This window comes from Nycticebus coucang, chromosome X, assembly GCF_027406575.1.
Source record: "Nycticebus coucang isolate mNycCou1 chromosome X, mNycCou1.pri, whole genome shotgun sequence".
NCBI classification, from domain to species: domain Eukaryota; kingdom Metazoa; phylum Chordata; class Mammalia; order Primates; family Lorisidae; genus Nycticebus; species Nycticebus coucang.
This window is the reverse complement of record NC_069804.1, coordinates 184,713,925-184,739,751: the sequence shown is the minus strand read 5'-3', so window position 1 is coordinate 184,739,751 and position 25,827 is coordinate 184,713,925. Positions and strand designations below refer to the sequence as shown.

Below are 25,827 nucleotides of genomic sequence, written 5' to 3'. Positions count from 1 at the left end.
AGGCAGGAAGTACCTTCGAAGCTTCCCCTCCCCCCCAGATCCGCAGGTCAAGGTCATATGTGCCTGTCTTTGGGCAGAGCCTGACTTTAACATCCATGTATACACATGCCTGAACCCCCTACACTACTGCCTGTGGGCCTGTCTCCCAGAGAGAGATGCACAATCACACGCCTGGTGCCTACATGCTTTGCCCTTCTCCCACTGGCTATGCCCCAGGGATTTCCCTCCCACCAAACTGAAGGCAGTTGTCTAGTTTGGCCTGTCACCCACAGCCTGCCTTCCCAATTTACTAGGGAAAAGCTGCTACTCTATGGTAGAGGGGGGTGGAGAGAAATACCACCTCGAGTGAGGGTAGCCCCAACAAGACTTGCCCCCAGGCTAGCTAAGACTTTGCTCTGAGGGGACTCCCCATCACCCCTAGGCCTAGGACAGGGCAGGTGCAAGCTGCTGGGGAAAGGAGGCAGAAGAGTTTCTTCCGGCAGCCGGAAGTGGTAACCGCCTATGAGGAAATGGGGCTTGTTCCCCACTAAGGGACAGAGCAGAAGGGGAACCCTGCTCCCTTCCCCCAAGGGGGCCTAGAGTTGAACAACAGCAGTTGCAGTTCCTCCCCCAACTCCTACCCCTCCCCTAGAACTTCCCACCTCAATTCTCAGGGCTCCTTGGGCTGTGACTTGGGGAGGGAAGGCCCCATCTGATGTCTAGGATGGTGTTTTTCAACCTTTTTTATCCCTCGGTACACTCAAACCTATAGTTAAATTTCCGCAGCATGCTTAAATTGTTGATCAAAAAAGGAGCAAGAAGGGGGCGCCAGTAGCTCAGTGGTTAGGGCGCTGGCCACATGCTCCCGGGCTGGTAGGTTTGAACCTGGCCCAGGCCTGCTGAACAAACAAACAACAACAACAAATACCGGGACTTTGTGGCGGGCACCCGCCTGTAGTCCCAGCTACTAGGGAGGCTGAGGCAACAGAATTGCTTAAGCCAGAGTTTGAGGTTGCTGTGAGCTATGACACTACACAGCAGTCTACCAAGGGTAACAAAGTGAGACTGTCTCCTTTTTTTTTTTTTTAAAGGTTAAGGAATTTTCTTTATTTTTTACAAATTAAGACTATGTAGATTTCATATTTTTCTGAATCAAAAACACCTTTGTCTTCACAGTATGAGTTAGAGAATGCAGCCTGAGCTGAAAACCAAAGAACTAGAAAAGAAAGTGGTAGTTTCATGATAACTGTATTAAAAACCAGTTAGGCATTTTCTTTAAAAGTAGGTTTTTTTAATATCTTGTCATTCTTGGCACTGTTTCTAAAGAAAAAACTCCTTTTTCCCAAGCAAAAAAAGCACAAGAGGTGGAGTTTGGCTTCAAGAAATGTAGCTCAAATTCTCAGGCAGAGAATCACCAAATTTATGGAGAGATGCTAAGAGACTGTCTCTTAAAAAAAAAAAAAAAAGGAATGCACATACTGTACTTTGAACTTGTGTCTAATTTAATTAATGATCTTTAAAAAATTTCTCAGTGCCACATCAGTGTTGAAAAGCACTGTTCTAGGGGAAGCTGGCAATCCAGACTCTCGGAGAGTCTAGGGCCTGGAGCAACCATGCTGTTAATGCCCATTGGTATTGTGGGCCAGTGGCCATGTGTGAAGGGTGCAGTCTGGCAGTGGTGACCAGAGACAGCCTTCTGGGAGTGGAGGTGGGGGTGGCAGATGGGGTACCAGCTTGCTGAACACCTTGGGGCTCTCGCATCTGCCCTGGCTGCTTAGAAGTGGGGCTTTGGGGTACAATGCAGCCTAGGTGCGGGCCGATTAGGAGGGGACAAGGCCTGGGGCACAGCGGGACAGGAAGGGGCGCCCTGCCCCCCGGGAGCTACTCGTAGGCAGTGCCAGGCCCGGGCCAACCCCGCCCTCCTGGGAGCCGCGCTGGGGGCGGGGCGGAGCGGGGCAGAGCCGGAGCAGTGTGCTGGTGGCCGTGGCCCCGGTCCCAGCGCCTGGCCCACTCGTGCCCGGCCGCGTGGGAGCAGCGAGGCTCGACGTCGTGGCCCAGGCACCATGGCCACGCACGGAAAGCTGCGGCGGGAGCGGGGGCTGCAGGCTGAGTATGAGACCCAAGTCAAAGGTGAGAGGGCGCCTGGTCATGAGGGACCCGAAGTGTCCCGCCACTGGATTAGAGTCTGCTGCTTTCCCCAAGCGACCTCTGGAGGGGGGTGAAGGGAGTCCCCTGCCCGCCTCCCCCCGCCCATTGGGCTTCAACCACCTGCCATCCTCCTCCCTATTCTAGGCTAAATGGAGATGCTCACTGGGCTCAGGGAGCGAGGGACCATGTGCACCAAAATGCCCCTGGTGGCTCTGCACCCTTTGCTCAGTGGTGGCCACATGCACCTGGGCGGGTGGGTTTGGCCCAGGCCTGGTAAACAACAACCACAACAACAACAACAAAATAGCGGGCGCTGTGGCGGGTGCCTGTAGTACCAGCTACTTGGGAGGCTGAGGCAAGAGAATCGCTTAAGCCCAAGAGTTTGAGGTTGCTGTGAGCTGTGACATCATAGTACTCTAGCAAGGGCGACATAATGAAACTCTGTCTCAAAAAAAAATTAAAAAACAGGCTCAGCACCTGTAGCTCAGCAGCTAGGGCACTGGCCACATACACTGGGGCCAGTGGGTTTGAACCCGGCCCTGGCCTGCCAAACAACAATGACAACTACAATAACAACAAAAAATAGCTGGCATTGTGGCAGGCGCATGTAGACCCAGCTACTTAGGAGGCTGAGGCAAGAGAATTGCTTAAGCCCAGTTTGGAGGTTGCTGAGAGGTGTGATACAATGGCACTCTACCGAGGGTGACGTAGACTCTGTCTCAAAAACAAAAAACAAAAAAACAAAGTACCCCTAGGAAAGGTGGTATTTTAGCTCCAGTGAAATTGACCACCTTGACTTTCGGGGTTAAGGGATTCAAAGTGAGAAGGTTGGTGGATCTGTGAGCACCTTGCCCTAACAACACCGTAGTCCCTAGAGCCCCAGCCCCAGCCCCAGCCCCTTTGGCTTCCCCTTGGCGCTGAGGTGGCTCCAGGGTGAGGGCCACTGTGTCTGGGTCAAGCTGGTAGAGTGAATCTTGGCTTGAGAGATTCACAGTGCTGGTTTCTCAGCCTTCTGAAAGTCAACCTCTTTGGGTTCTGATAAACACCCCTGAACAAATCACATGCAAATCAGCTTTTCAAACTCTTAGCCAACATCTGCTGGTCTCATTCAGGGCACAGTGATTGGCAAAGGCACTGCAGTTCCCATGGCCTTCAGATACCTTACCTCTGTATCACTCCAAATTGCTCTGCTTTACTGATCACAGAAACAGGCTTAGAGAGCTGCGGTGACCTGCCCATGGTCACAGCACTATATCTCCTGTGCAGGAGAATGAAATGACCCTTGAAATACCTTCCAACCTTGAGATGCTGGTTCTAGTTACTCAGTGCAAGCAATTTATACCATGGTGTACCCCAGTTCTCCTCCTTTGAGAGGAGGCAAGCCGTGTCCAGACCCAGTCTGAGGTGCCTGCACAGGGTGAGCCAGCTGTCATTGTTTCTTGGATGGGAATAACAATCCCCATTCTACTTCCCTGAAATGTCTTAAGTACTTTGAAAGCTCTTTAGTCAGCATATAGGGGTCAGTTACTTCACACTGAAAAACTGGCGTTTTGAGCCAGACTGTCTAAACTGACCTTTTCTTGCTTGTGGTCTAAAATGTATTTAGCCTCACTTCTCCATCCCATCCCAACCTCCATAAAAACTTCCTATCATGCTAGTAAAATAGGGCCACTGTCTTGACACCCTCAATTCTGAAAGGTCAGCATAGTTGTGGTTTTGGAGGCCATCTTCTCTTCTGTTTTGCTCATCAGCAGAAGTGAGACCAAATGCCTCATTCACAGGAAGTGTTGGTGGGGCCTGAGGCCCAGCTCTGTAATTCAAGTGTACGTGGATTCTGTCTCTCCTTTTGCCAGATGTTACACATACATCTTTCCCTGGTCCTGGGAATACACCACTGAACAAGGAGAACTGGTCCTGCCTCATGCGGCTCCAGGTCTAGTAGGGAGACATGTAGTAAACAGCTCAGCACATACTGAATTTCAGGGCAAAACTACTATGAACAGAGTGTGAGGGGAGCCAAGAAAAGGGGCAGGAAGAGGGCTTGGCCCAGTTGGGGAGGTGAGGAAAGGGCTCTCTGATAAGTTTGTGTCTGAGCTGAGATCTTGGGGCTAGACACCAGCTGCCTATGCTCCCCAGGAAGGCCATGAGCACCACTGGCTTGCAATCCACATGTCTTCTCCCTGACGACAGCCCGTGTGCAGGGATTTGCTGGTGGTGAAAACCAAAGGCAATGGGCTGGGCTGTGTCCATTCTGCACTGTGCAGTTGCAGTCAGTCCCCAGGAACTGTATTCCTCCAGGAAGACAGGGTAGGGTAGGGCAGTTGCCAGAGAGAGGGTGAGAAGAGCCTGATAATCTAAGACCTTTCTTGGAATAAAATGAAATTTACTTTTATCCAAAAAATGTTACCCTGATGGTATACCTCGATGGCATAGGAGACTCTTTGCTTCGTCTTGCGGGGGGCAGGGGCAGGGGGAGGTACTGGGGGCTCTGTATTGCTCTGTGCTGGTGTCAGTGTTGGAAAGGATCCTCCTCCTCAGCCCTCCACTTACCTGGTGTGGAAAGAGTATGCCTGTCCAATAATTCCAACTAAGGGTAGGGATGGGGCCCCTGGACCCATCACCTGGCTGGGTTGGTGGGGGCTGGGAGTGGAACAGATGAAAGGGTGGGTACCTGGAGTCAGGTTTGAGGTACCTCAAACCCAGAGGCTGAGAATAGGGAGGGGCATTCTCCAAGAAGAAATCAGGAAGAGAGAGATGGGGATTCTGGGCAGGCAAAATGCACAGAGGCCCCGGGGCGGTGCCTGTGGCTCAAATGGGCAGGGTGCTGGCCTCATATGCCGGAGGTGGCAGTTTCAAACCCAGCCCCGGCCAAAAACTGTCAAAAAAAAATGCACAGAGGCCCCATGCAATAACCCCTGGAAATGACTGGCAGGGCAGAGAAGTAGTGGCATGGAGCTGTTCCCAGGGGGGTCCTGCCTACCACCCTGGCCCCCTGGTCTAAGCCCTCCTTCTGCCTGGACTAGAGAAAGACCTGCCACCTGGGCTCCCCTGGGCAGTAGAAGGGGGCCCTGAAGATGAAGGCCAACTGCTGCTGTGGCTCTTCCCTCCCTTGGAGTGCAGCTGGGAGTCCTCCCTGGACCATGACATTTGCCCCCACGTACTCTAGGCACAGCCAGTTCCAGCTTTCTGCTCTTACCAGTGTTGTTTGTTCCTGCCCATCCTCCGCTACAGGGGTCCTTCCCTGCCCCACCTCCCACTCTGATCTGGCCTCTGGTGTTCATCTTTTCTACACCCCTTGCTCCTGGACATTCTAGCATGCAGCTGTCCACTTGCTATCTATGCCCCATTCTGATGCCAGCTCCTGGAGGGCAGGGGCTTGGCCAACCCTCTTTGCCACTGTATCTAGAATACGCTTGCCACAGAATGAGTGCATAATCAACATTCTGATGAATGTAGAAATCAATTAATGTGCCTCCCTGGGGATGTGGACAGAGATTGGTAAGTGGGCAGTCTGCTTGCCAGGTGTTAAGACAGTGTCTCATTTACTCAAGATCCCGGTGCCTGCCTGGGCACTCAGGGGATGGCAGAAAGTCCTTCAGAGTTTGCTTAAGCTGTGGGACCAACAGTTCTGTGCCTTAGACCCATGCTGGGGAAGGAGTGTTGCCAAATCAAGCCCCCTGATAAGGTGTCAGAAGGCCAGCAGAGGAGGGCCTGGGTGGAGCTCTGTCTGTGGGTAGGGACCTGGGGAAGGAAGACACAGGCCTCACTGTGGGGCTGTCCCTTCTCTGCAGGTCTGGCAGAGCACCACAGCAGCCTCACCTAAGGAGCCCTGTGCTTGTGTTTGCAGGGGAGGCTGCTGCACCTGGGGTCCGGGTATCTGATGGGAAGGAAGTGGCAGGGGAAGCCATCAGGGATGGGGATGGAGTGGCCTAGTCCTACCCATCATGAACTGTGTCAACCTTCCCAGATTTGCCATGCTGTTTGTCACCTCTGGGCCTTTGGGCAGGCCTCCCCTCTCATAGGGGCACCCTTCCCCTCCCTCCTCAGCCAGTTTGGTCTGACTGGTTCTTTTTAGCCTCTGCACAGAGGCACTTTCCCTAGGAGCCTCCCTGAGCCCAGGTGGACAGGTGAGCCCAGAACTTCTTGCTTTTAGCCTAGGGTGTCCTCAGAGCAGATGGGATGGGTGTCTCCCACCCCCTGCTGAGCGTGATCCTCCCCCCCCCCCCAAGAGATGCGCTGGCAGCTGAGTGAGCAGCTGCGCTGCCTGGAGCTGCAGGGTGAGCTGCGGCGGGAGCTGCTGCAGGAGCTGGCTGAGTTCATGCGGCGGCGCGCTGAGGTGGAGCTGGAGTACTCCCGTGGCCTGGACAAGCTAGCCGAGCGTTTCTCTGGCCGTGGAGGCCGCCTAGGGGGCAGCAGCCGGGAGCACCAAAGCTTCCGGTAGGTGACACACTGCAGGTTGACCACGCAGGGCCCAAGGCCCCCACTCCTCAGTCTGAGTGCTGCTCTGCCCCCAGGAAGGAGCCTTCCCTCCTGTCGCCCTTGCATTGCTGGGCTGTGTTGCTGCAGCAGACGCGGCAGCAGAGCCGGGAGAGTGGCGCCCTCAGTGAGGCACTGGCTGGCCCCCTGGCCCAGCGATTGAGTCACATCGCAGAGGACGTGGGGCGCATTGTGAGAAAGGTAAAGCTCTCATCCTGGGCCACAGGAGGTGGTGGAGGAAGTACTGAGGGCAGTCCATCAGGGCTCAATCCAGAGGTGCACTGCTGGGAGGGCACAGGAGGCCAGGTGGGCATCAGGCAGAGTGGACTTGATCTGGGTGGAGCCTTGAGTGCCGAGCTGAGGCATAGCGAGTCATCCCAGGAGTGTGGCAGTTGTTGCAGTGGGGCAGTGCTGTGGTCGCATTCCCCTCTCCTCCCCTAGACTAAGGATCTGGAGCAGCAGCTGCAGGATGAACTCATGGAGGTGGTCTCAGAGCTCCAGACGGTGAGGATACCCCAGGGAAAGGGCCTGGGGAGAAAAGCCAATTCGAGGGGGGGGCAAGAACACCCCCATGCTATCACATCTCCCCAAGCCAGGCTTAAGGAGAATCAGGTGCCCAGGGGAGATTTGGGTTTGGGGGACCATGGCCAAAGCCCCCACCTCTAGGCCCCAGCATCCTGCCGCTGGCACAGGATGGTCAGGCCAAGTGCTCATGTGGGACTGCCCAGCTCTTAGGGCTGAGTCTGGGATGGAAAGTGGGAGAAGAGGCTGGCTGTGGCCATGGCCTTCACAGGGCTACCTTGTTTTGGGGCTCCTTGCAGGCCAAGAAGACGTACCAGGTGTACCATACAGAAAGCATGAATGCCGAGGCCAAGCTCCGTGAAGCTGAGCGACAGGAGGAGAAGAGGGCTGGCCGGAGTACCCCTGCCACTGTTGCCACCACTCCTACAGCTGAGGCAGGGTCCCTCCGCAAGAGCTCCCTCAAAAAAGGAGGGCGACTGGTGGAGAAGGTGAGCCTGGAGGGACCTTGGAATCAACCTGCGGGCTCTGGGCTAGCTGCCCATCCATCTCTGAAGGCTCTGGATCCTGACCTTTGTCCCTGAGAGTCCCTGGCCCTCCCTGGGGCCTGCTGTGTGGAGGGGGAACCCAGAACTGGATGGAGAGGGCCTTGGCCCAGTCAGCCCTGCTGGCTCTAGAGGGTTCCCCAAGCTAGGGATGGTAGCGGCAGGATGATCCCCTTGGGTTACAGGGATTAAATGCAGAAGGCTGCAAGGACCTGAGAGACAGGGTGAGGAGAATGGTCACTGGGCTTGGGATAGCCCTAAGCAGTTTCCCCCATGCTCCAAGCTGGCCCCCCACAGCCCTGCATTAGATGTGGACCCTGAAGAGAGAACAGGAGTCTGAGGACTGCCAAGATGGAGTTGCCATGCTGATAGGGCAGAAGGCGGTGGTCTGGTCCTGAGACTCTGGGAGCGGAGGAGAGAGTTGGGCATCTTCGAATGTTCTTGGGGGTAGTAACAGCACTAGGTTGTACTGGGGCGGTCCCCTAGGCTGTTGTACTGAGAATGCTCCCCAGTGCTTCCCTGTGGGACTTCCGGGCCATACTGAGTTTGAGGGACCTGTGTGCGGGCATTTGCTATAGTTAGTTGTCCACAGGGGAGGGGAGGGGATGGACGTTCCATGGAAGGCTGGAGATGGGGTGACCCTGGTGCACTTGCATTGTTTTGAGCAGCGTCAGGCCAAGTTCTTGGAGCACAAACTCAAGTGCACAAAAGCACGCAACGAGTACCTGCTCAGCCTGGCCAGTGTCAATGCCGCCGTCAGCAACTACTACTTGCATGACGTTTTGGACCTGATGGACGTGAGTTCTCAGTGGGTGGGCAGGCACAGGTGCCCAGTGCACCAGGGCTCATGGGCTACAGCTCCAGGGCCCACCTGAGCCACGTCCTTGCTTCCTCCTCAGTGCTGTGACACAGGGTTCCACCTGGCTCTGGGGCAGGTGCTTCAGAGCTACGCAGTTGCTGAGAGCCGTACCCAAGCCTCCCAGAGGCAGGGCCTATGCAGCTTGGAGGAAGCTCTGGAGGCCCTGGATCCCCCAGGGGACAAAGCCAAGGTGCTCGAGGTGCATGCTACTGCCTTCTGTCCTCCACTGCGTTTTGACTACCAGCCCCATGAGGGGGATGAGGTGAGGCTCACTCCCTGCTGCCCTTAATGCCTCAAACATGGTTCCCAAGGGCTTTGCTCTCTGGTATCTCCCATAATAGTGGCTTGGTGACATGATTCACACTTGACTGAGGAATCAAAACTCCTCACGGCCTTGGGCAAATGCAGCTCACTGGAGAGGTGCTTCCATTTGTAGCAGCCTGTGAACACACACACCTGCCACGCTGAAATATTAACTGTTGACACCAGGTGGCAGGTGACCATGTACCTGCCCATAGATTGTCCTTGTACTGTTTCTATATATTTTTTTTTTTTTTTGGTAGAGACAGAGTCTCACTTTATGGCCCTTGGTAGAGTGCCGTGGCATCACACAGCTCACAGCAACCTCCAGCTCCTGGGCTTAAGTGATTCTCTTGCCTCAGCCTCCCGAGCAGCTGGGACTACAGGCGCCCGCCACAACACCCGGGTATTTTTTTGTTGCAGTTTGGCTGGGGCCGGGTTTGAACCTGCCACCCTCAGCATATGGGGCCAGCACCCTACTCACTGAGCCACAGGCGCCACCCTGTTTCTATATGTTTTAAACTTTTCATAATACAAATGTGGGAGGAAATGCACCATACAAGCAATAAGATGAAATTGGCATCATTTTACCTGTCCCTTGAGCTGTTTTTCCCTTCAACAGGTTATCCCAATGGGTATTGTGTATGGTCTAGGATTACATGGGAACCTTTAGAACTGACATGGAACTTGATTTATTCTGGTCTTGAACTCCAGAGCTCAAGCAATCCTCACTCCTTGACCTCTCAGAGTGATAAGATTACAGGCGTGAACCATTGTGCCTGGCTAGAATTCAATTTATTCTGTATTTTGACCAAAGTAATAGTTTTAAAAGCCCAACATTACCCTGGGCTTATGAAGACACGCAGTCATACTCTAACTCACCCTTCCTGCTCCCAATTCCCAACCCCAGAAGTAGCCACCTTGCAGTCTTCCAATGTTTACATCACACAAGTAAGCTCTACCACCCTCCATGCTGATTAGGAGTCACCACCATTGCCATCTCCCACACCTGCCCACATGTTTCCCTTTGTCTCATGCTCCCAACAGAGTCATCCCAGAATTTTTGGCTAAATTAATGTTTAGGCTCGGCGCCTGTAGCTCAGCGGCTAGGGCACCGGCCACATATACCAGGGCTGGTGGTTTTTGGTTTTTTTTTAATTTATTAGTATTTAATCTGTTTTCTTTTTCTTTTTTGTAGTTTTTGACCAGGGCTGGGTTTGAACCCACCACCTCCGGCATATGGGGCCAGCACCCTACTCTGTTAAGCCACGGGTGCCACCCAGGGCTGGTGGGTTTTAACCTGGCCCAGGCCAGCCAGCTAAAACAACAATGACAACAACAACAATAAAATAGCTGGGCATTGTGGCAGGCGCCTGTATTCCCAGCTACTTGGGAGGCTGAGGCAAGAGAATCACTTAAGCCCAAGAATTTGAGGTTGCTGTGAGCTGTGGCACCACAGCACTCTACCCAGGGAGACTTAGTGAGACTATCTCAAAAAAAAGAAAAAAATTATGATGACAATAGGCCACATGTGGTGGCTCATGCTTATAATCCCAATACTTTGGGAGGCCGAGGTGGGAGGATTGCTTGAGGCCAGGAGTTTGAGAACAATAAGGAATAAGCAAGACCTCATCTCTACAAAGAAATTAAAATCATAGCCAGGCATGATGTCATGTGCCTATAGTCCCAGCTGGGGAAGCTGAGGCAGGAGGCTCACCTGAACCCAGGAGCTCAAGGCTACAGTGAGCTATGATTGTACTGCTGCACTCCAGCCTGGGAAAAAGAACTATGATGACAACAAATATTGTTCACAGCTGAGCCATGTACTTACTGTATTAGGATTCCTTGTCCTTCCTTAGATAATTCTGCATTTTATTCTGGAATTAATAATTACCCCAGCTGAGAATATTGCTTAGCTCTCTAGGTCATTATCAGTAGCACATGCTCATTGCTATGGGCTTATTGTCATCTCATGCCCACACTCCTGAACAGATCAGGCACTGTGGGGGTCTTTCCTCCTGAATTGGTCAGTGTCATGTACTCATTTGGTATAGCACTTGCTTGCAGATAGATTTGCCTCTCTAGGAGGTTCTATGTTCTTCTAGTCTAGAATCCCTTCCTTCCTCCCTTCCTCCCTTCCTCCCTCCCTCCCTCCCTCCTTTCTTCCCTCCCTCCTTCTCTTCCTTCCTTCCTCCCTCCCTTCCTTTCAGATAGGGTCTCACTCTGTTACCCAGGCTGTACAATGGCATAATCATAGGTCACTGTAACCTTGAACTCCTGGGCTCAAGTAATCCTCATGCCTCAGCCCTGGAACTACAGGTGTGTGCCACCATGCCTGGCTCAGTTTTTAATTTTCTGTGGAGACAGGTTCTTGCAATATTTTCCAGGCATCTGAAACTCCTGGCATCAATTGATCCTCCTGCCTTGGCCTCCCCAAGTGCTGAGATTACAGGCATGAGCCACAGCTCCCAGCCTACCATTCTGTCTTAAATAAACAGTTTTATTGAGATGTAATTCATATAATTCACCCATTTAAAGTGTAACATTCAGTGTTTTTTGTTTTTTTTTTTTTTGTAGTAGAGTGCCATGGCGTCACACAACTCACAGCAACCTCCAACTCTTGGGCTTAGGTGATTCTCTTGCCTCAGCCTCCCGAGCAGCTGGGACTAGAGGCGCCCGCCACAACGCCCTGCTATTTTTTTGTTGCAGTTTGGCCGGGGTCGGGTTTGAACCCACCACCCTCAGTATATGGGGCTGGCGCCCTACCCACTGAGCCACAGGCACTTCCCCATTCAGTGGTTTTTATTGAATAGTGTATTCAGAGTTGTATAGCCATCACCAGTATCTAGTTCCAGAACATTTTCATCACCCTGAAAAAAAAGTTGGCACCTGTTAGTCATCATTGCCCACCCCACCTCCCAGCCCCTGGCACCCAACATTCTGCTTTCTGTCTATCTGGGCGTTTTATGTGAATGGCTTTGCATCTGGCCTCCTTCACTGAGCCTCACGCTTTCAGGGTCTTTATGTGCTGTAGCGAGGGTCAGGCTTTATGCCTTTCTGTGGCTGAATTGTGTGGCTCCATTGCGTGGACAGACCACAGTTGGCTCATCCATCCACCTGCCTGTTGGTGGTCACCTGAACTGTTTCCACCTCTGGGCTAGTGTGAGTAATGCTGTCTCAAGCATTCATAGACGGGTCTCGGTGTGGACCTGCATTTCTCCTGGGAAGACACCTTGCCATTCTTCACTTTAAGTGTCTAGGACTGTTGGGCCTACTCAACCACCAGGCAGCAGAGGTGTACTTGATTTCTTTATACCTTCAGCAGTTGCTGCTCATCCCCACTCCCTTGCTTGGCTCTCTGTGCAGGTGGCTGAGATCCAGGTTGAGATGGAGCTGCGGGATGAGATTCTGCCTAGAGCCCAGAACATCCAGAGCCGCCTGGACCAACAGACCATAGAGACAGAGGAGGTATGGGTAGCTGGCCTGGGGTTGGAACAGGGATCTGGAATTCACCACCCTGGCTGCCACCCTCCCAGGTAGCAGCAGCCCCTCTTCCCCATTCCTCTGACCTGTCCTTCCTGTTCTCCACCTCCTCCCACCCTTGTTACCACCTTGGTGCCGTCCCCTCTCCAGGTGAACAAGACGCTGAAGGCAACACTGCAGGCTCTGCTGGAGGTGGTGGCATTAGAGGATGGGGATGTGCTTGATTCCTTCCAGACCAGCCCCTCCACTGAGTCCCTCAAGTCTACAAGCTCAGACCCAGGCAGCCGGCAGGCAGGCCGTAGACGGGGCCAGCAGCAGGAGACAGAGACCTTCTATCTCACGGTGGGAAAGGCTGGGCTGGGTATGAGGAAGTGGGCACACAGGGGAGCAGGGAGGGCAGAGGCTGGGCCAGAGTCAGGACTGAAACTCTGGGCTCTTCTCTGGGCTTCTCAGAAGCTCCAGGAGTTCCTGAGTGGACGGAGTATCCTCGCCAAGCTGCAGGCCAAACATCAGAAGCTGCAGGAGGCTATACAGCGAGGTAGGCACCTTCCTCTCTGCCTCTTCTCCCCTGCCTGGGGACCCTACCCAGTCCATGGTCCGCCCCACCAAAGAAGTTGGTTGGTGTGTGGAGACTAACCCAGCAAGGGTCTTGGCCTTTCTCCTGCCCTTGGCCCTGTTTTCTCTCTGGGGTCCATTGAAGACCTCCAGCCTGAGAGGCAGACCAGCATTTTCTCATCTCCAGGTGACAAGGAGGAGCAGGAGATTTCTTGGTGAGTCTGTCATGAGGGGCTGGGTTTTGCAAGGACCTGGGATTCACCTCTGCTGCTCAGTGAATTCTGTAATAACTCAAGAGGCCCAGAGCCCTGCTTAACCAGGCTGGGGGTAAGGCATCCTATGCTCTATGCCCACACCCCTCAGAGCCAGCTCTTGTTCACTATAGGACCCAGTACTCACAGAGAAAATTCCAGAAGAGCCACCACCCCCGCCCCAGCTCCCAGTATAACCAGAGACTCTTTGGGGGTGATATGGAGAAGTTTATCCAGGTATGTGCTCTACCCTACACACTCTGTGGCTGAGTGGCTGCTTGATCGCAGTGTCCTCCATTCTTGGCCACTGGGCAACTTTCTCTTGCTGAGTGGGCCTTCTCTAGGCGCCTGCTGGTATCCCTCATGGCCTTCACTGATTAAAAGCTGCATCCTTAAATAGTGATGGGACAGCAGCATTTTTAGGAGTGTGATGTTGAGAGTTTCCCCTGCGACTGGGATAAGCATAAGCTCCACTTATGGCCAGCATGCTACTGGTGACCCTGGGCAGCAAAACAAGGGAAGCAAAAGAGATCAGAAAAGAAGAAATAACACTGTCATTTGCAATGATGTGATTATGTACATAGAACATTCAAAAGATTTGGCAGGCTATTTATTTATTGAGACAGAGTCTTGCTCTATTGCCCTGGCTAGAATGCAGTAGCATCTTCATAACTTACTGAGACCTCAAACTCCTGGGTTCAAGCAATCCTTTTGATCCTTTTGGGTCAGCCTTCTGAGTAGCTGGGACCACAGGCACATTCCACCATGCCCTGGTAATAATTTTATTTTTTGTAGAGACAGGGTCTCATTATGTTGCTCAAGATGGTCTCAAACTAATGACCTCAAGTGATCTTTTCACCTCAGCCTCCCAAAATGCTGGAATTAAAGCATGAGCCACTACACTTGGCCTTGAGAGGCTGTTTACATGAACAAAATTTGAGTTTTGCAGTGTTACTTGATTCAAGGTCAGCATACAGAGTTTGATTGCAATTTTACATTCCAACAACAAATAGTTTGCAAATTAGATGTCAAGCATTACCTGACATAGCATCAGAAATACCAGACATGCCTGGGTGTGGTGACTTCCACCTATAATCCCAGCACTCTGGGAGGCTGAGGTGGGTGGATTGCCTGGCTCAGGAGTTGGAGACCAGCCTGACCAAGACGGAAACCCCATCTCTGCTAAAAATAGAAAAACTAGCTGGGCACCGTGGCTCATGCCTGTAATTCCAGCACTTGGAAGGCAGAGGTGGGTGGATTGCCTGAGCTCAAAGGTTCGAGACCAGCCTGAGTCAGAGCGAGACCTCATCTCTTTTTTTTTCTTTTTTCTTTTGTAGAGACAGAGTCTCACTGTACCGCCCTCGGGTAGAGTGCCGTGGCGTCACACGGCTCACAGCAACCTCTAACTCTTGGGCTTACGCGATTCTCTTGCCTCAGCCTCCCAAGTACCTGGGACTACAGGCGCCCGCCACAACGCCTGGTTATTTTTGTGTTGCAGTTTGGCCGGGGCTGGGTTTGAACCCGCCACCCTCGGCATATGAGTCCGGCGCCCTACTCATTGAGCCACAGGCGCCACCCAAGAGACCTCATCTCTTAAAATAGCCAGGCATTGTGCCAGGTGCCTGTAGTCCCAGCTACTTGGGAGGCTGAGATAAAAGAATCACTTGAGCCCAAAAGTTTGAGGTTGCTGTGAGCTGTGACAACACAGCACTCTTCCGAGGGTGACAAAGTGAAACTCTGTCTCAAAAAAAAAATTAAATAAAAGAAATAAAAAATAAAAATACACAAACTAGCTGGGCATGGTTGTGGGCACCTGTAGTCCCAGCTACTCGGGAGACTGAGGCAGGAAGATCGCTTGAGCCCAGGAGTTTGAGGTTGCTGTGAGCTGTGACACCAGGGAACTGTACCCAGGGTGACTGAGTTAGACTCTGTCTCAAAGAAAAAAAAAGGAAAGAAAAGAAAAGAAATATCAGACACTTAGGAGTGAGTCTGGCAAACTGCATGCTGGGTTTCTATGCTGACAATGGTAATGTATTGTTAAGGAAAATGAAAGTGATTTAGTGATGGGCAGGACACCCTCTCTGTCCGCAGAGCTCAGGACAGCCCGTGCCCCTGGTGGTAGAGAGCTGCATCCGCTTCATTAACCTCCATGGTAAGCCAGGCCTGGCCCTCCTGCTGCCCTGGTGCCAAGCAGGGCCTGGGGTCAGTCTTGGGAGGGCAAAGTGGGTCTGGGTGCTCCCACAGGCCTGTGCTCCCACAGGCCTGCAGCACGAAGGCATCTTCCGGGTGTCAGGTGCCCAGCCCCGGGTGTCAGAGATTCGAGATGCCTTTGAGAGAGGTGAGGATGGCTGGGTTGGGGTGCGGGGGAGGACAGAGCATCAGCCTCCTCACCCCACCCACATCATTTGTCTGCAGGGGAGGACCCACTGGTGGAAGGCTGCAGCACCCATGACCTGGACTCGGTGGCTGGGGTGCTGAAGCTCTACTTCCGGAGCCTGGAGCCCCCGCTCTTCCCCTCGGACCTGTTCGGGGAGCTGGTAGCTGCTTCAGGTCAGACTGGGGCCCAATGCGGCTGAGTGGGGATGCGCTCACTAGTGGCAGTGCCACTTACCAGGCTCTTTCTGGGGGGTGGCCCGGGCCACAGAGCTGGAGGCTATGGCAGAACGCGTGGAGCATGTGAGCCGCCTGCTTGCCCACCTGCCGCCATCAGTGCTGGTGGTCCTGCGCTACCTCTTCGCCTTCCTCAGCCAGTGAGTGCTTCTTGGGGGTGAGCTGGGGTGAGGGCAGTGGGGACAACAAGTGGGAGCTCCCTGCTTGTGACCATATGTACCCTCAGCCTGGCCCAGTACAGCGATGAGAACATGATGGACCCCTACAACCTGGCCGTGTGCTTTGGGCCAACACTGCTACCCGTGCCTGCTGGGCAGGACCCGGTGGCCTTGCAGAGCCGGGTGAACCAGCTGGTACAGACACTGATCATGCAGCCTGCTCAGGTGTTCCCAGCTGTCACCACGCTGCCAGGCCCTGTCTACGAGAAGTGCATGGCTCCGCCTAACACCAACTGCCTGGGGTACACTCTTGGTGCTGCCTGGGGGGATCCTGTGGAGGGAAGGGCCCCTTACCTGCCTTGCTCTGCTCCAAACCTCAGGGACGCTCAGCTGGAGGGCTTGGCGGGGGAGCATGAGCCAGAGCTGGAAGCCGAGGCCACGACCCAGGAGGATGGTGAGGGGTTGGGCAAGAGCACCCCTGCCTCCCCCGGGTACCCGCTCCACCCCCACTTTGACCCCCTCTTCTCCTCAGATCTGGAGGGGGTTGTGGAGGCTGTGGCCTGCTTTGCCTACACGGGCCGCACTGCCCAGGAGCTGACATTCCAGCGTGGGGATGTGCTGCGGCTGCACCAGCGAGCTTCTAGCGACTGGTGGCGAGGGGAGCACGCTGGGGCGCGGGGACTCATTCCTCACAAGTACATCATGCTGCCCGCAGGGTGAGTGGGCCCCGCCCACGGTTTCTGCCCCAGCCCTCCCAGGCCTCAATGGCCAAGGCTGCCCCAGCCCAGCCCTCAGCCACCCGTCTCTGGAAGTCACTGCTCTCACCCACAGGTGTTTAGGCCACAGCTGTCCACACACAGGTTGCTGCCCTCCCACCTCCCCAAGGCAGGTTCCATAGGGCTGGCTGGGCCTGAGAATTAGCATTTCTGACCAGACCACTTCTGGCTGGCGCTTAGGCTTCTGGCCCCAGGCCACCATGCTGTTCTCCCACCCAGGGCAGAGAAACAGGTGGCAGGCCCAGGCCCACAGGCTGCAGGGGAGCTGGGGAGCAGTCCCGAGGGGCTTCTGGCCTTGGAGTCCACCTATCGGTAAGCAAGGGGAAAGACAGGAAGACCATGTGGACTGTCCCAAGCCAGAGGGTGCTGGGGTCAGGCTTGGGCCACGTAGGGGTTGGGGGTTGTCAGATAAGGGCTGCTGAGAAAGGAGGAGTTACAGCCTGGCTGTGACAGAGAGAGGCAGAGGCTCTAGAGGAGCTTGGGGATCACTGGGGCCAGCCTCTTTTCTTTTTTTTTTTTTTGAGACAGAGTCTCACTATGTTGCCCTTGGTAGAGTGTTGTGGCGTCACAGCTCACAGCAACCTCAAACTCTTGGGCTTAAGCAATTCTCTTGCCTCAGCCTCCCAAGTAGCTGGGACTACAGGCGCCCGCCACAACGCCTGGCTATTTTTTGGTTGTAGTTGTCATTGTTGTTTAGCAGGCCTGGGCTGGATTTGAATCTACTGGCTCTGGTGTATGTGGCTGGCACCCTAGCCGCTGAGCTACAGGCGCCAAGCCCAGCCTCTTCTCTTTGACAATATCCCAGGATAGGAGGAGTCACTACCAAGTTAGCTCAGGGGCTTTCCAGGGTCCCCTACCGGGCTCACTGTCTGTGCCCTGCAGGCCAGAGGTGTGCACCCTACCTGAGGTTGTGGGCCCCTCTGGGCACAGACGGCGCTGCTTGGTCACATCCTCCCCAGAACAACACATGGAGGTGGATAAGGTGAGAGCTGGGACTAGCAAGGTGGCATGTGAAGGAGACCAAACTCCTCCCTCCCTGAGGTTCAAGTCTCTGCTCCTCAGCTGAGGGATACTTGCCACGAGATAAGCATGCCCAGGGCAGAGCCCAGGGAGGGGAAAGAGGGTAGAGTAGGTGTGGGTAGGGTGGGGGTGAGGGGCCTATAGATTATGCTTGGGTCTTCAGGTTTGGTTCCTGAGTGGGGAGTGACAGGCTCAAATTGAGGTGGTCTGCATGGGTATGGGCGAGGGCATCTGGAGCCAGGCTAGGTACCAGGCAGTGACATGGCAGGCTCTTGGCATGTTGGGGAGGATGAAAGGGACAGATGGCAGGAAGGCAGGAAGGGGTGGGTGGCTAGGAGCAGGGTAGGGCAGCAGCAGCTCTTACAGGGGCAGAGAGCAAGCTCAGGGCCTAGTTGGCAATGGGCACAGCCTGGGGGACCCTGCTTCCTGCTCTGTGCAATGGGCTCTGTGAGCACCAGTGGGTGGAGCACAGAAGCCCTGGGGACAGTCACTGAGCCCCAGAAGGAGACAGCCAAAGAGCATGTGGGTGACCCAGGTGTGGACCAGCCCTTGGCCTAGGGAGTTTGGCAGGTGCGGTGGACATGCAGGAGCAGGAGCCAGGCAGTGGGGGGATTGAAGAGGGTAGCCAGGAGACCCCATGGGAGGACATTAGCCTGGGAGACCCCTGCATGCTGATGGCCCCTGAGGCTGGGAGAGGATATGATCTTAGCCAGGGAGAGTGAGGCCAGGACTAGGCCAAGCAATTGCTGTCCCCAGAGGAGATTGTGACAGAAACACCAAGATGGCAGGAGAGAAACCAGGTGTGGAGTGGGGGAGATGGCCTGGAGGCTGAGGGAGGAGGGTGCAGGCAGCTGTGCCCAGCACTGAGCACTGTGTGGCCCATGGAAAGAAGGGGCCCTGGTGACAGGGTAGTGGCTGGAGGCCTTTGTTTCTGGAGGGGGAGGAGCTTAGGTAGAGGCCTGGGCAAGGTCTGGCAGAGTGAGACGCACTCACTGAACACCTTCCCTCTCTGTTCCGCCAGGCTGTGGCACAGAACATGGACTCCGTGTTTCAGGAGCTCTTGGGAAAAACCGCTATTCGCCAGGGCCTTGGGCCAGCATCTGCCACCTCCCCCAGCCCAGGGTCCCGTGGCCGCCTGGGCAGGAACAAAGGCTTCTCCCATAGCCCTGGGGCCCCAGCCTCACCCTCAGCATCAAATGCCCAGGGTCCAGACTCAACCCTCAAGCCACACTGAGGTGCTGCTGGAGGAATCTCTGGGCCTGACCTTGCCCCAGGTGGCCACCCAGAGACTGGCCACTCTCCCCAGCCCTCTGCTTCTTCCAAGTACAGAGGAGGGTAAGGCTGCCCAAATAGGGGTCCCAGCCCATGCCCTGCCTGCACCCAACCCTGGCATAGACCCCTTTGGGGGCAGCTGAGGAAGGAGACTTTGCTGTGAAAGCTCAGCGGCAGCCATTAGGTGGCAGGCACCCTTGCTCAGATGAGCTCTTTTTCAGCTGCCTGGCAGGGGGGTTGGGGAGTGGCGATTCATAAAGACCAATGGATTGTTTCCCCAGTGTGAGCTAGCTGTCTGTCTTGAGGGACTGGGCAGGTGGGTACAGGGCCCCAGCACCCCCAGGATGGAGGTAATGGTAAAACAACCGGTTGGGTGGCCAAAACAGCTTCCGCTGGGGGTCCCCAGACACAGAGCTGTCCATGGTGTCCATGCGATGGCTATTTCACTTGGGGACCTGCAACTTTGAAGGTTTGGTTGCCTGCATGTTCCAGAGCTATGCCCATGGGTGTGTGCTGCCACACATGCCCCCCCATTACCCTAATTGAAGGAGGCCCCTCACCATGTGGAAAATAAGCTGCAGCTTTTATTAGGGAGAGAATGAGGAGGGAGAGAAGGGAGGACTAGAGAGACATAGACTGGAAGAGCCCCTGGCCTCACTCTGGTCCTTCCTCTTTGGCTGCAAGGATCTCTGTCTCTCCTGTGTTGCCTGGGCCTCTGTTATTGTCCCCTGCCCAGCTGATGTGGAGGAACTAAGGAGCCCCTCACATCCTCATGTCTTGGAGCCTGAGACTTCAAACAGCTAGGGACTAGCTGGGGATGGAGGCATGCCCAGGGCCACAGGCTCTAACCAGTTCTCTGTGACAACGCCCCCCCCAGGCAGCTGAGTTTCATGGTGCCTCTGGAAGGAAGGTGCCTGCTGGCCCCTTAGGAAGATGTGTCCTTGGCCAGGGAGGAGCTGGCAGTGGCACAGGACTCATCCTGGTGCCCCAGGCTGGGCGGGCTGTGCCTCCGGACACAGCAGAGCAGACTGCGCAGCTCTGAGGAGATGCTGCTGCTGAAGGAGGCATAGATCCAGGGGTTGGTGCAGCTGTTGAGGCTGGCCAGCAGCATGAGCAGCACGAAGGGTGGCCCTGTGGGGTGTCCAGGGGTGGGGCTGTAACTCTACATGCCCACTAGAGGCCAGCAGTCCCCTTAGAGACCCAACTCCTCCCTCCCTGAGGGAGTCTGCCCCTCAGCTCAGGGGTACTTGCCACCAGATAAGTAAGCCCAGGGCAGAGCCCAGGGAGGGGAAAGAGGGCAGAGTGGGTGCAGGCAAGGCAGGGATGAGAGGCCTGCAGCTCACACTTGGGCCTTTGCATTTGGTTCCTGAGTGGGCAGTGGAGGGCTCAAGTTGAGGTGGTCTGCATGGGTGCGGGCGAGGGGCTCCCAGGCAACCGGAGTCAGACTCATGGGGCCCACGTTCTGTGTGTGTGTGTTGCATGAGGGACAAAGGAGTGTGTGCAGCTGAGCCCGAGTGGTCCCCATGACCCCAGCCCCAGCCATACCCACCTTCCCGAGGTGCCTCTGGATCCCATGCTGCCCACAGCTGCACAAGGAAGAAGGGCGCCCAGCACAGCACATAGACGATCACGATCACCAGTGTCATCCTTACAGTCTTCGCCATGGCAGCCGACACCCGGGCCCCCTCGCTGGGAGTGCCTGTCCAGCGCCCCCCACAGCGGCCACTAGTCCTCTCTGATGGCCCTGGCACTAGACTGGCATGAATCTCCCGGAAGATGAGCACCTGGCAGGCAGCAATACCCAGGGCAGGTGCCACGAACACCATCAGGGCAATCCAGGTGACATAGGCACGAAGTCCCCAGGGTTCTGCAAAGCGGGCCCAGCAGTCAAGGACCCCATTACTAACTTCGCGCTGGGCAAAGATGAAGAGCTGGGGCAGGCTGAGAAGGAGGGAGAAGGCCCAGGCCACCAGCACCGGCTGGTTCCAGTGAGCCCCACCTCCATGGCGGTATGCCAGCATGGGACGGCAGATGGCGCGGTGGCGGTCCAGTGTCATGGCCAGGATCATGTAGGAAGAGGCATACATACCCACCATCTGCAGGTACTTGACGGCCCGACACAGGGCATCAGGCCCATGGAAACGGTCAGTGGCTTTCCAGGCCAGCTGAGGCAGCACTTGGAACAGAGCCACAGCCAGGTCGGCCAGGCACAAGTGGCCGATGAAGATGTGCATGGGTGCCCAGGGGCCCCGCCGTCCCCGCCGTGCCAGGGCCCCCAGCACCAGGCCATTGCTCAGGGCCACAGCCACAAAGACTGTGGAGAGCAGGGCCAACTCTACCCGGGCCAGCAGCGGGTCCCGGGCATCCAGCGGCTCCTCCTGGCTGCTGTTGCTGGGCAGGCTGGGTGCAGAGAGGGGCCTGGGCACAGCTGGGCAGGGGTGGGGGAGAAGGCCAAGTTAGCGGGGGGTGCTGTGCAAGGGGCTTAGGCCCAAGGAGGCTCCCACCTGCTGCTGGAGCCAGTGGCCTGGGCAGCCATCACCCTGGGACTCTCGTTTTCCTCGTCTCCCTCTGACACCCACTTCCTAGCTCCCAGCAGAGGGGACTCCTCCGAGGAAGCCATGTCTGTGGGGAATTGCACATATGGCTCCTATGGTCTAGAAGGGAGGGGCGTTCTCTTCCCTTCCTGCTCATTGACAGCTTGAAAGACTCACTATGTTGTCAGCCCCAGAGGGGAGGGTGAGGAGGTCTTTAGAGGGGCGTCTCTACACCCTCAAACGCACTCTGTCCGCTGGTCAGGGGGCAGTGCTGGAGCCTTACCCGAGTTGGTTGATGCCACGAACATGGTGGGGCCAAGGCAGGTGTCCTGAGTGCCTGGGGGAGATGGGGACACACTTAGCTTCTACCGAAGAGGCCAGCCCCACTGCCTGTGGTCTCTGGATGGGAGCCCTAGAGGTGGCCAGCTGGCAGGTACCTGTCAGTGCGTGTGTGCTCGCTCACTCCTAGGCAGGGAAGGTAGAGAGGGACAGTTACATAGACAACAGAGCCCAGGACCCACCCAGACAGCCCAAAAGAGTGGGATTTCGGAGAAGGCACCCAAGGTAGACACACAGACCCCTGACCCGACAGAAGTCAAGAAAGCCCTCAGTCAGAGGGCTGGGGACTCCACAGGAAGGCCCCTTTGTAGCTCCTTACCTGGCCAGGCTCTTGGGCTACTGGGTAGCTGGGTGGCAGCGTGAAGGTGGACGGGTGCTGAGATCTGCTCTCCATTGCTGCCCCGCCCCAACCCAGCCTCTGGGAGTGACCTGCCCATGAGGGGACTTCCTCCTCCTCCCCCTCCCACATGCCTCCCTGTTCCTTCCCCAGGACTCCTTCCTCCCACTCCTGAGGGCCCTGAGCCTGCCTGCCTCAGCCCATCCCCAGCTTGGCAGGCAGCAGCCTCTGTGCCTGCCACCCACAATCTCCCCCACCACAGCTCCACAGGGCCCACCTTATGAAACCGCGTGGTTCTGGGAGATGATTTAGCTCAGCACCGCATTTTATAAGTGGGGAAACTGAGGCAGAAATGGGTGGGCCTGGCCCAGCCAAAATGTCACTCCTTTTTCCCCAGCCAGGGCTTTTTCTGCCCCTTTTCGGGCTCCTCCCAAGCCACCCAGGCCCCTCCTCCTCCTTAATTAGGTTGGCCATTTGGCCCAAGATGAGGAACAGGAAGGGAGGGGGTGGGGTAGGGGCCAAACCAGGGCTTAATGTGCCCTGTGAGATCCAGCTTCCTCCCCAGGGTCCTGTGAGAGCCAAGGCCACCCCCACCCTCTTCCTCCTCCCCCACCTGCAACTACCTGTTCTGGAAGGGAGGCTGGGGACCTCCGGGCTCTTACGTGTCTCTGCACACACGGTAGCCACATGCCCACTGAGGCTCACACTTGACATAGTCACACTCATTTGAATTCACGGGCACATGACACGTGCTGGGGCACACTTTCCTGTACCTGCTCCGTGTGCAGGGGGCCTGAGAGGGGAGACTGCCTGCCCCGTCTTCACCTGGGTCCCCCCCAGCCCCCAGCCCAGCTGCTTTCTCACCCCCAGGCCCTCAAGTCTCAGCCTAGGCCAGCCCAGCCCAGCCCAAGGCAGCTCCTTTTTTCCTGTTTGTCTGTCTTCTCTGTTGACCTGTGACGCTGGAAACCGACACAGCCTCCCACTGACCAGGCCCAAGTGCGGCCCTTGGCCAAGTGCTGCTCTTCCTGCCCAGAAAGCCTGGCGGGGCCCCAGCCCCTCCCAACCCCATGGGGCAGAGAGGACATTCACCCACCCCCACAGAATCCACATATCCACGGATCACCACACACATACACACACCATACAGACACCGCTCACACCCCACACCTCACCACCACACACGTGCATACACCACAGATGTGCACACTCCACACACATACACATACCACACACAAATACACCACACAGATATATGCCACACATATTACTCACACACGCACATACCAGACCACACAGGCATCCATGTCTTACATACCACACATCATATCACACAGACAAATAACATATCTCACACACATCACACATAAATACACATGCACAAACCATACCTTGCTCCTGGCACGCACACACTCCACACACCACATGCATCACACCTACACATTACACACCACACGTGTCACACACATGTACACACCACACCACACAAATACACACCACATATGACACACCCACAACCCCCACACATGCATGTCTGTTGTGTTTTTGCTGAGCCCTTTGCACACTGGCTACCTGAACACTGCAGCTGGAGCTCCTCAGAGCACCCGTGTCCTTACACTCTCCTTGTGATTTACAAAAGAGCAGAAAGTCAGGTCCACCCTGGGTTCTAGAACAGATGACACAGGAAAAGCCACTGGGGAAAGGTCTCACCCTACCCGTACTTTTTGTCTTCCTTGCCTATGCAAGGTGCTGGCCCCGAGTGGCTCTGGGACTCTGTTAACCAGAAGACAAATGTCCTTGTATAACGATGCCTCTCAATTGGCAGAGACAGCAAGGACCCTGGCCAAGGAATAAGACAAAGCAAGGCTCAAGTCCCTGCTTTGCCCCCTGACCCCCGGCTGTGTGACCTTGAACAGGCTACACCCAGCTCTCTGTGCCTTGGATCTCCCTTCTGTAAATGGGACGCAGATGACTGAAGGTTGAACATGGCAACGACATGGGTAGTGCCGGGGCGTCTGGGTCTGTAAGCGAGCCCTTCTTTCATTCCACCAGAGCTGGAGGCTGGAGGAAGTGATACCAGCTTTCTGGGTAAACGGGTGGTCATCCGTTTCTCTGCAGGGCTAGATCCCAGCAGTGTGCTGGGAACCCTGAACACTAGGGCAAGCCTGTGGCCATCTCTGTTCCCTGGCCTTCTGCTTCCTACTGTCAGACCTGGAGAAAAGTGTTGAGGAAGGGCCACCACTGCAGTCTCCCCTGGGCTCCAATAAGCAGGGTTTGTGTCCACCCAAAAGCCAGGACCCAGCTCTACCCCGTTTAGCCAGGACAAGTGCTGGAGCTCGCCAAGAGAAACCCAGAGCCACCAAGGCAAGAGGGTGTGACAGGGAGAGCTTGGCTTCACAGCTGAGAGTCCCCAATCTCTGGGAGCCTGTAGGTACACACAGGTACAATGCCAGGTGAGAGCCCAGGACAGGCAGAGTCCCACTGCCTGCTCCAGCCACCTTATAGGGGACAAGAAAGATAGGGCTTGATAGCAGTTCCCATGAGAAGGATTGGCTGGATTTATTCACCATAGGGGCCACATGAGTCAGCAGAGATGGCTCTGGGCTGCCCAGCAGCCACTGCCCTCCTGGCAGCTTTACCCAGGAATGGGCATCTACCTAACAGGGGGTGTTTCCGGACCCTCTCCCCAGCACAGCCCAGCCGTGTGCCCCCATCCCACTAAGGTTCTAAGGAAGGGCCTGTTGGTGCCTCCTGATCCCCCTCAGCCTGGTGGGGGTAGGTGAGGGGCAGAGCTGACAGGATCTCTGGGTCTACCTGTCCTCTGTCCTCTGATTGGTCCCCAATGATCAGAAGCTGGCCCTGCACAGCAGGTGTGGAGATGGAAGGACATGGGCCCTGTCCCAGGAGTGCACAGGCCTGTGCAGAGGCTGCCACTGTCACCCAGGAGAGGTTAAGGGTTAACATGGGGCAGTGTGGAGAGCACTTGGGGAAGTCAGACAGGCCCTTAAAGGGCATTTAAGGGATGAAAGAGAGAGGAGGCAGCATGGACATGGAGACCGAGTAAGGAAAATGCTGAGCAAAGCGGTCTTTGAGGCCACAGAGCCACCTGCCCTAAGGGAAGGAATGAAGCCCTCAGCTACATCCAGAGGTGGTGCATATGCAGATGGCCTGTCCTGCGGGCAGTGAGAAGGAGAAAGGAGCTGTGCCTGGGTAACAGGAATGGCTCTCACACCAACCGAATGTCATGTACCAAGCAGAATGGGAGGGATAGCCCAGTTGCTGGGCTGGAAAGGTCCCTTCTCCCTGGCAAGCAGTTGAAGGGTTAAGGGCTTCCTTCACCCCTAGATGGTCTCGAGGTCATTATCTGAGGGTCAGGCAGTTGGCAGGAGGAGTCCCCCTCTTGATGAAAGTCCTATGCACTTGTGGTATACAGAGGTAGCTGCCTGTCCTGTTCCCTTCCCAGTCCTGTTTGGGTTACAACCCTGGGTGCTAAGGCTGATACCCTCGTGTTCTCACCACAAGTTCTTCCTCCCTTATCGATGTTATCTGCAGTGTTCACATGCCCATGACCCTGTAACTGCCATCCACAGCTAAGCCACTCTCCAAAATGACTTTTTCATTTTTATTTTTTTGAGACTCATTATATTGCCCTCAGTAGAGTGCCTGGTG

At 55.4% G+C, this 25,827-nt stretch overlaps 2 protein-coding genes across 9 annotated transcripts; one reads left to right on the top strand and one right to left on the bottom strand.

Annotated features, from left to right (window-relative positions):
- Positions 1–1,943: 1,943 nt before the first annotated feature.
- ARHGAP4 (Rho GTPase activating protein 4) lies at positions 1,944–19,225 on the top strand. Of its 4 annotated transcripts, none has more exons than XM_053579504.1 (22): positions 1,965–2,109; positions 6,357–6,564; positions 6,642–6,804; positions 7,045–7,107; positions 7,425–7,613; positions 8,336–8,464; positions 8,567–8,788; positions 12,193–12,294; positions 12,460–12,651; positions 12,763–12,847; positions 13,052–13,079; positions 13,250–13,352; positions 15,207–15,267; positions 15,376–15,453; positions 15,531–15,665; positions 15,760–15,865; positions 15,952–16,185; positions 16,264–16,337; positions 16,416–16,599; positions 16,879–16,971; positions 17,465–17,641; positions 18,701–19,225. In XM_053579504.1, the coding sequence occupies exons 1-22, from the start codon at positions 2,043–2,045 to the stop codon at positions 19,092–19,094; spliced, it is 3,087 nt and encodes a 1,028-aa protein (XP_053435479.1). In that variant the 5' UTR covers positions 1,965–2,042; the 3' UTR covers positions 19,095–19,225. The 4 variants fall into 4 exon arrangements, with proteins under 4 accessions (XP_053435478.1, XP_053435479.1, XP_053435481.1 ...); XM_053579506.1 differs by having other exon boundaries at positions 17,542–17,641; positions 18,701–19,049; XM_053579503.1 differs by having other exon boundaries at positions 1,944–2,109; positions 15,952–16,337.
- Positions 19,226–19,515: 290 nt separating this feature from the next.
- On the bottom strand, positions 19,516–23,060 carry AVPR2 (arginine vasopressin receptor 2). Of its 5 annotated transcripts, XM_053579500.1 has the most exons (6): positions 22,439–23,060; positions 22,144–22,242; positions 21,923–21,950; positions 21,769–21,822; positions 20,501–21,379; positions 19,516–20,082 (listed from the first exon to the last, which is right to left on the bottom strand). In XM_053579500.1, exons 4-6 carry the CDS (start codon positions 21,791–21,793, stop codon positions 19,877–19,879), a joined length of 1,110 nt encoding a protein of 369 aa, XP_053435475.1. In that variant the 5' UTR covers positions 21,794–21,822; positions 21,923–21,950; positions 22,144–22,242; positions 22,439–23,060; the 3' UTR covers positions 19,516–19,876. The 5 variants fall into 5 exon arrangements, with proteins under 5 accessions (XP_053435475.1, XP_053435473.1, XP_053435476.1 ...); XM_053579498.1 differs by lacking the exon at positions 21,923–21,950 and having other exon boundaries at positions 22,144–22,253; XM_053579501.1 differs by lacking the exon at positions 22,439–23,060 and having other exon boundaries at positions 22,144–22,398.
- Between the last annotated feature and the right edge of the window lie 2,767 nt (positions 23,061–25,827).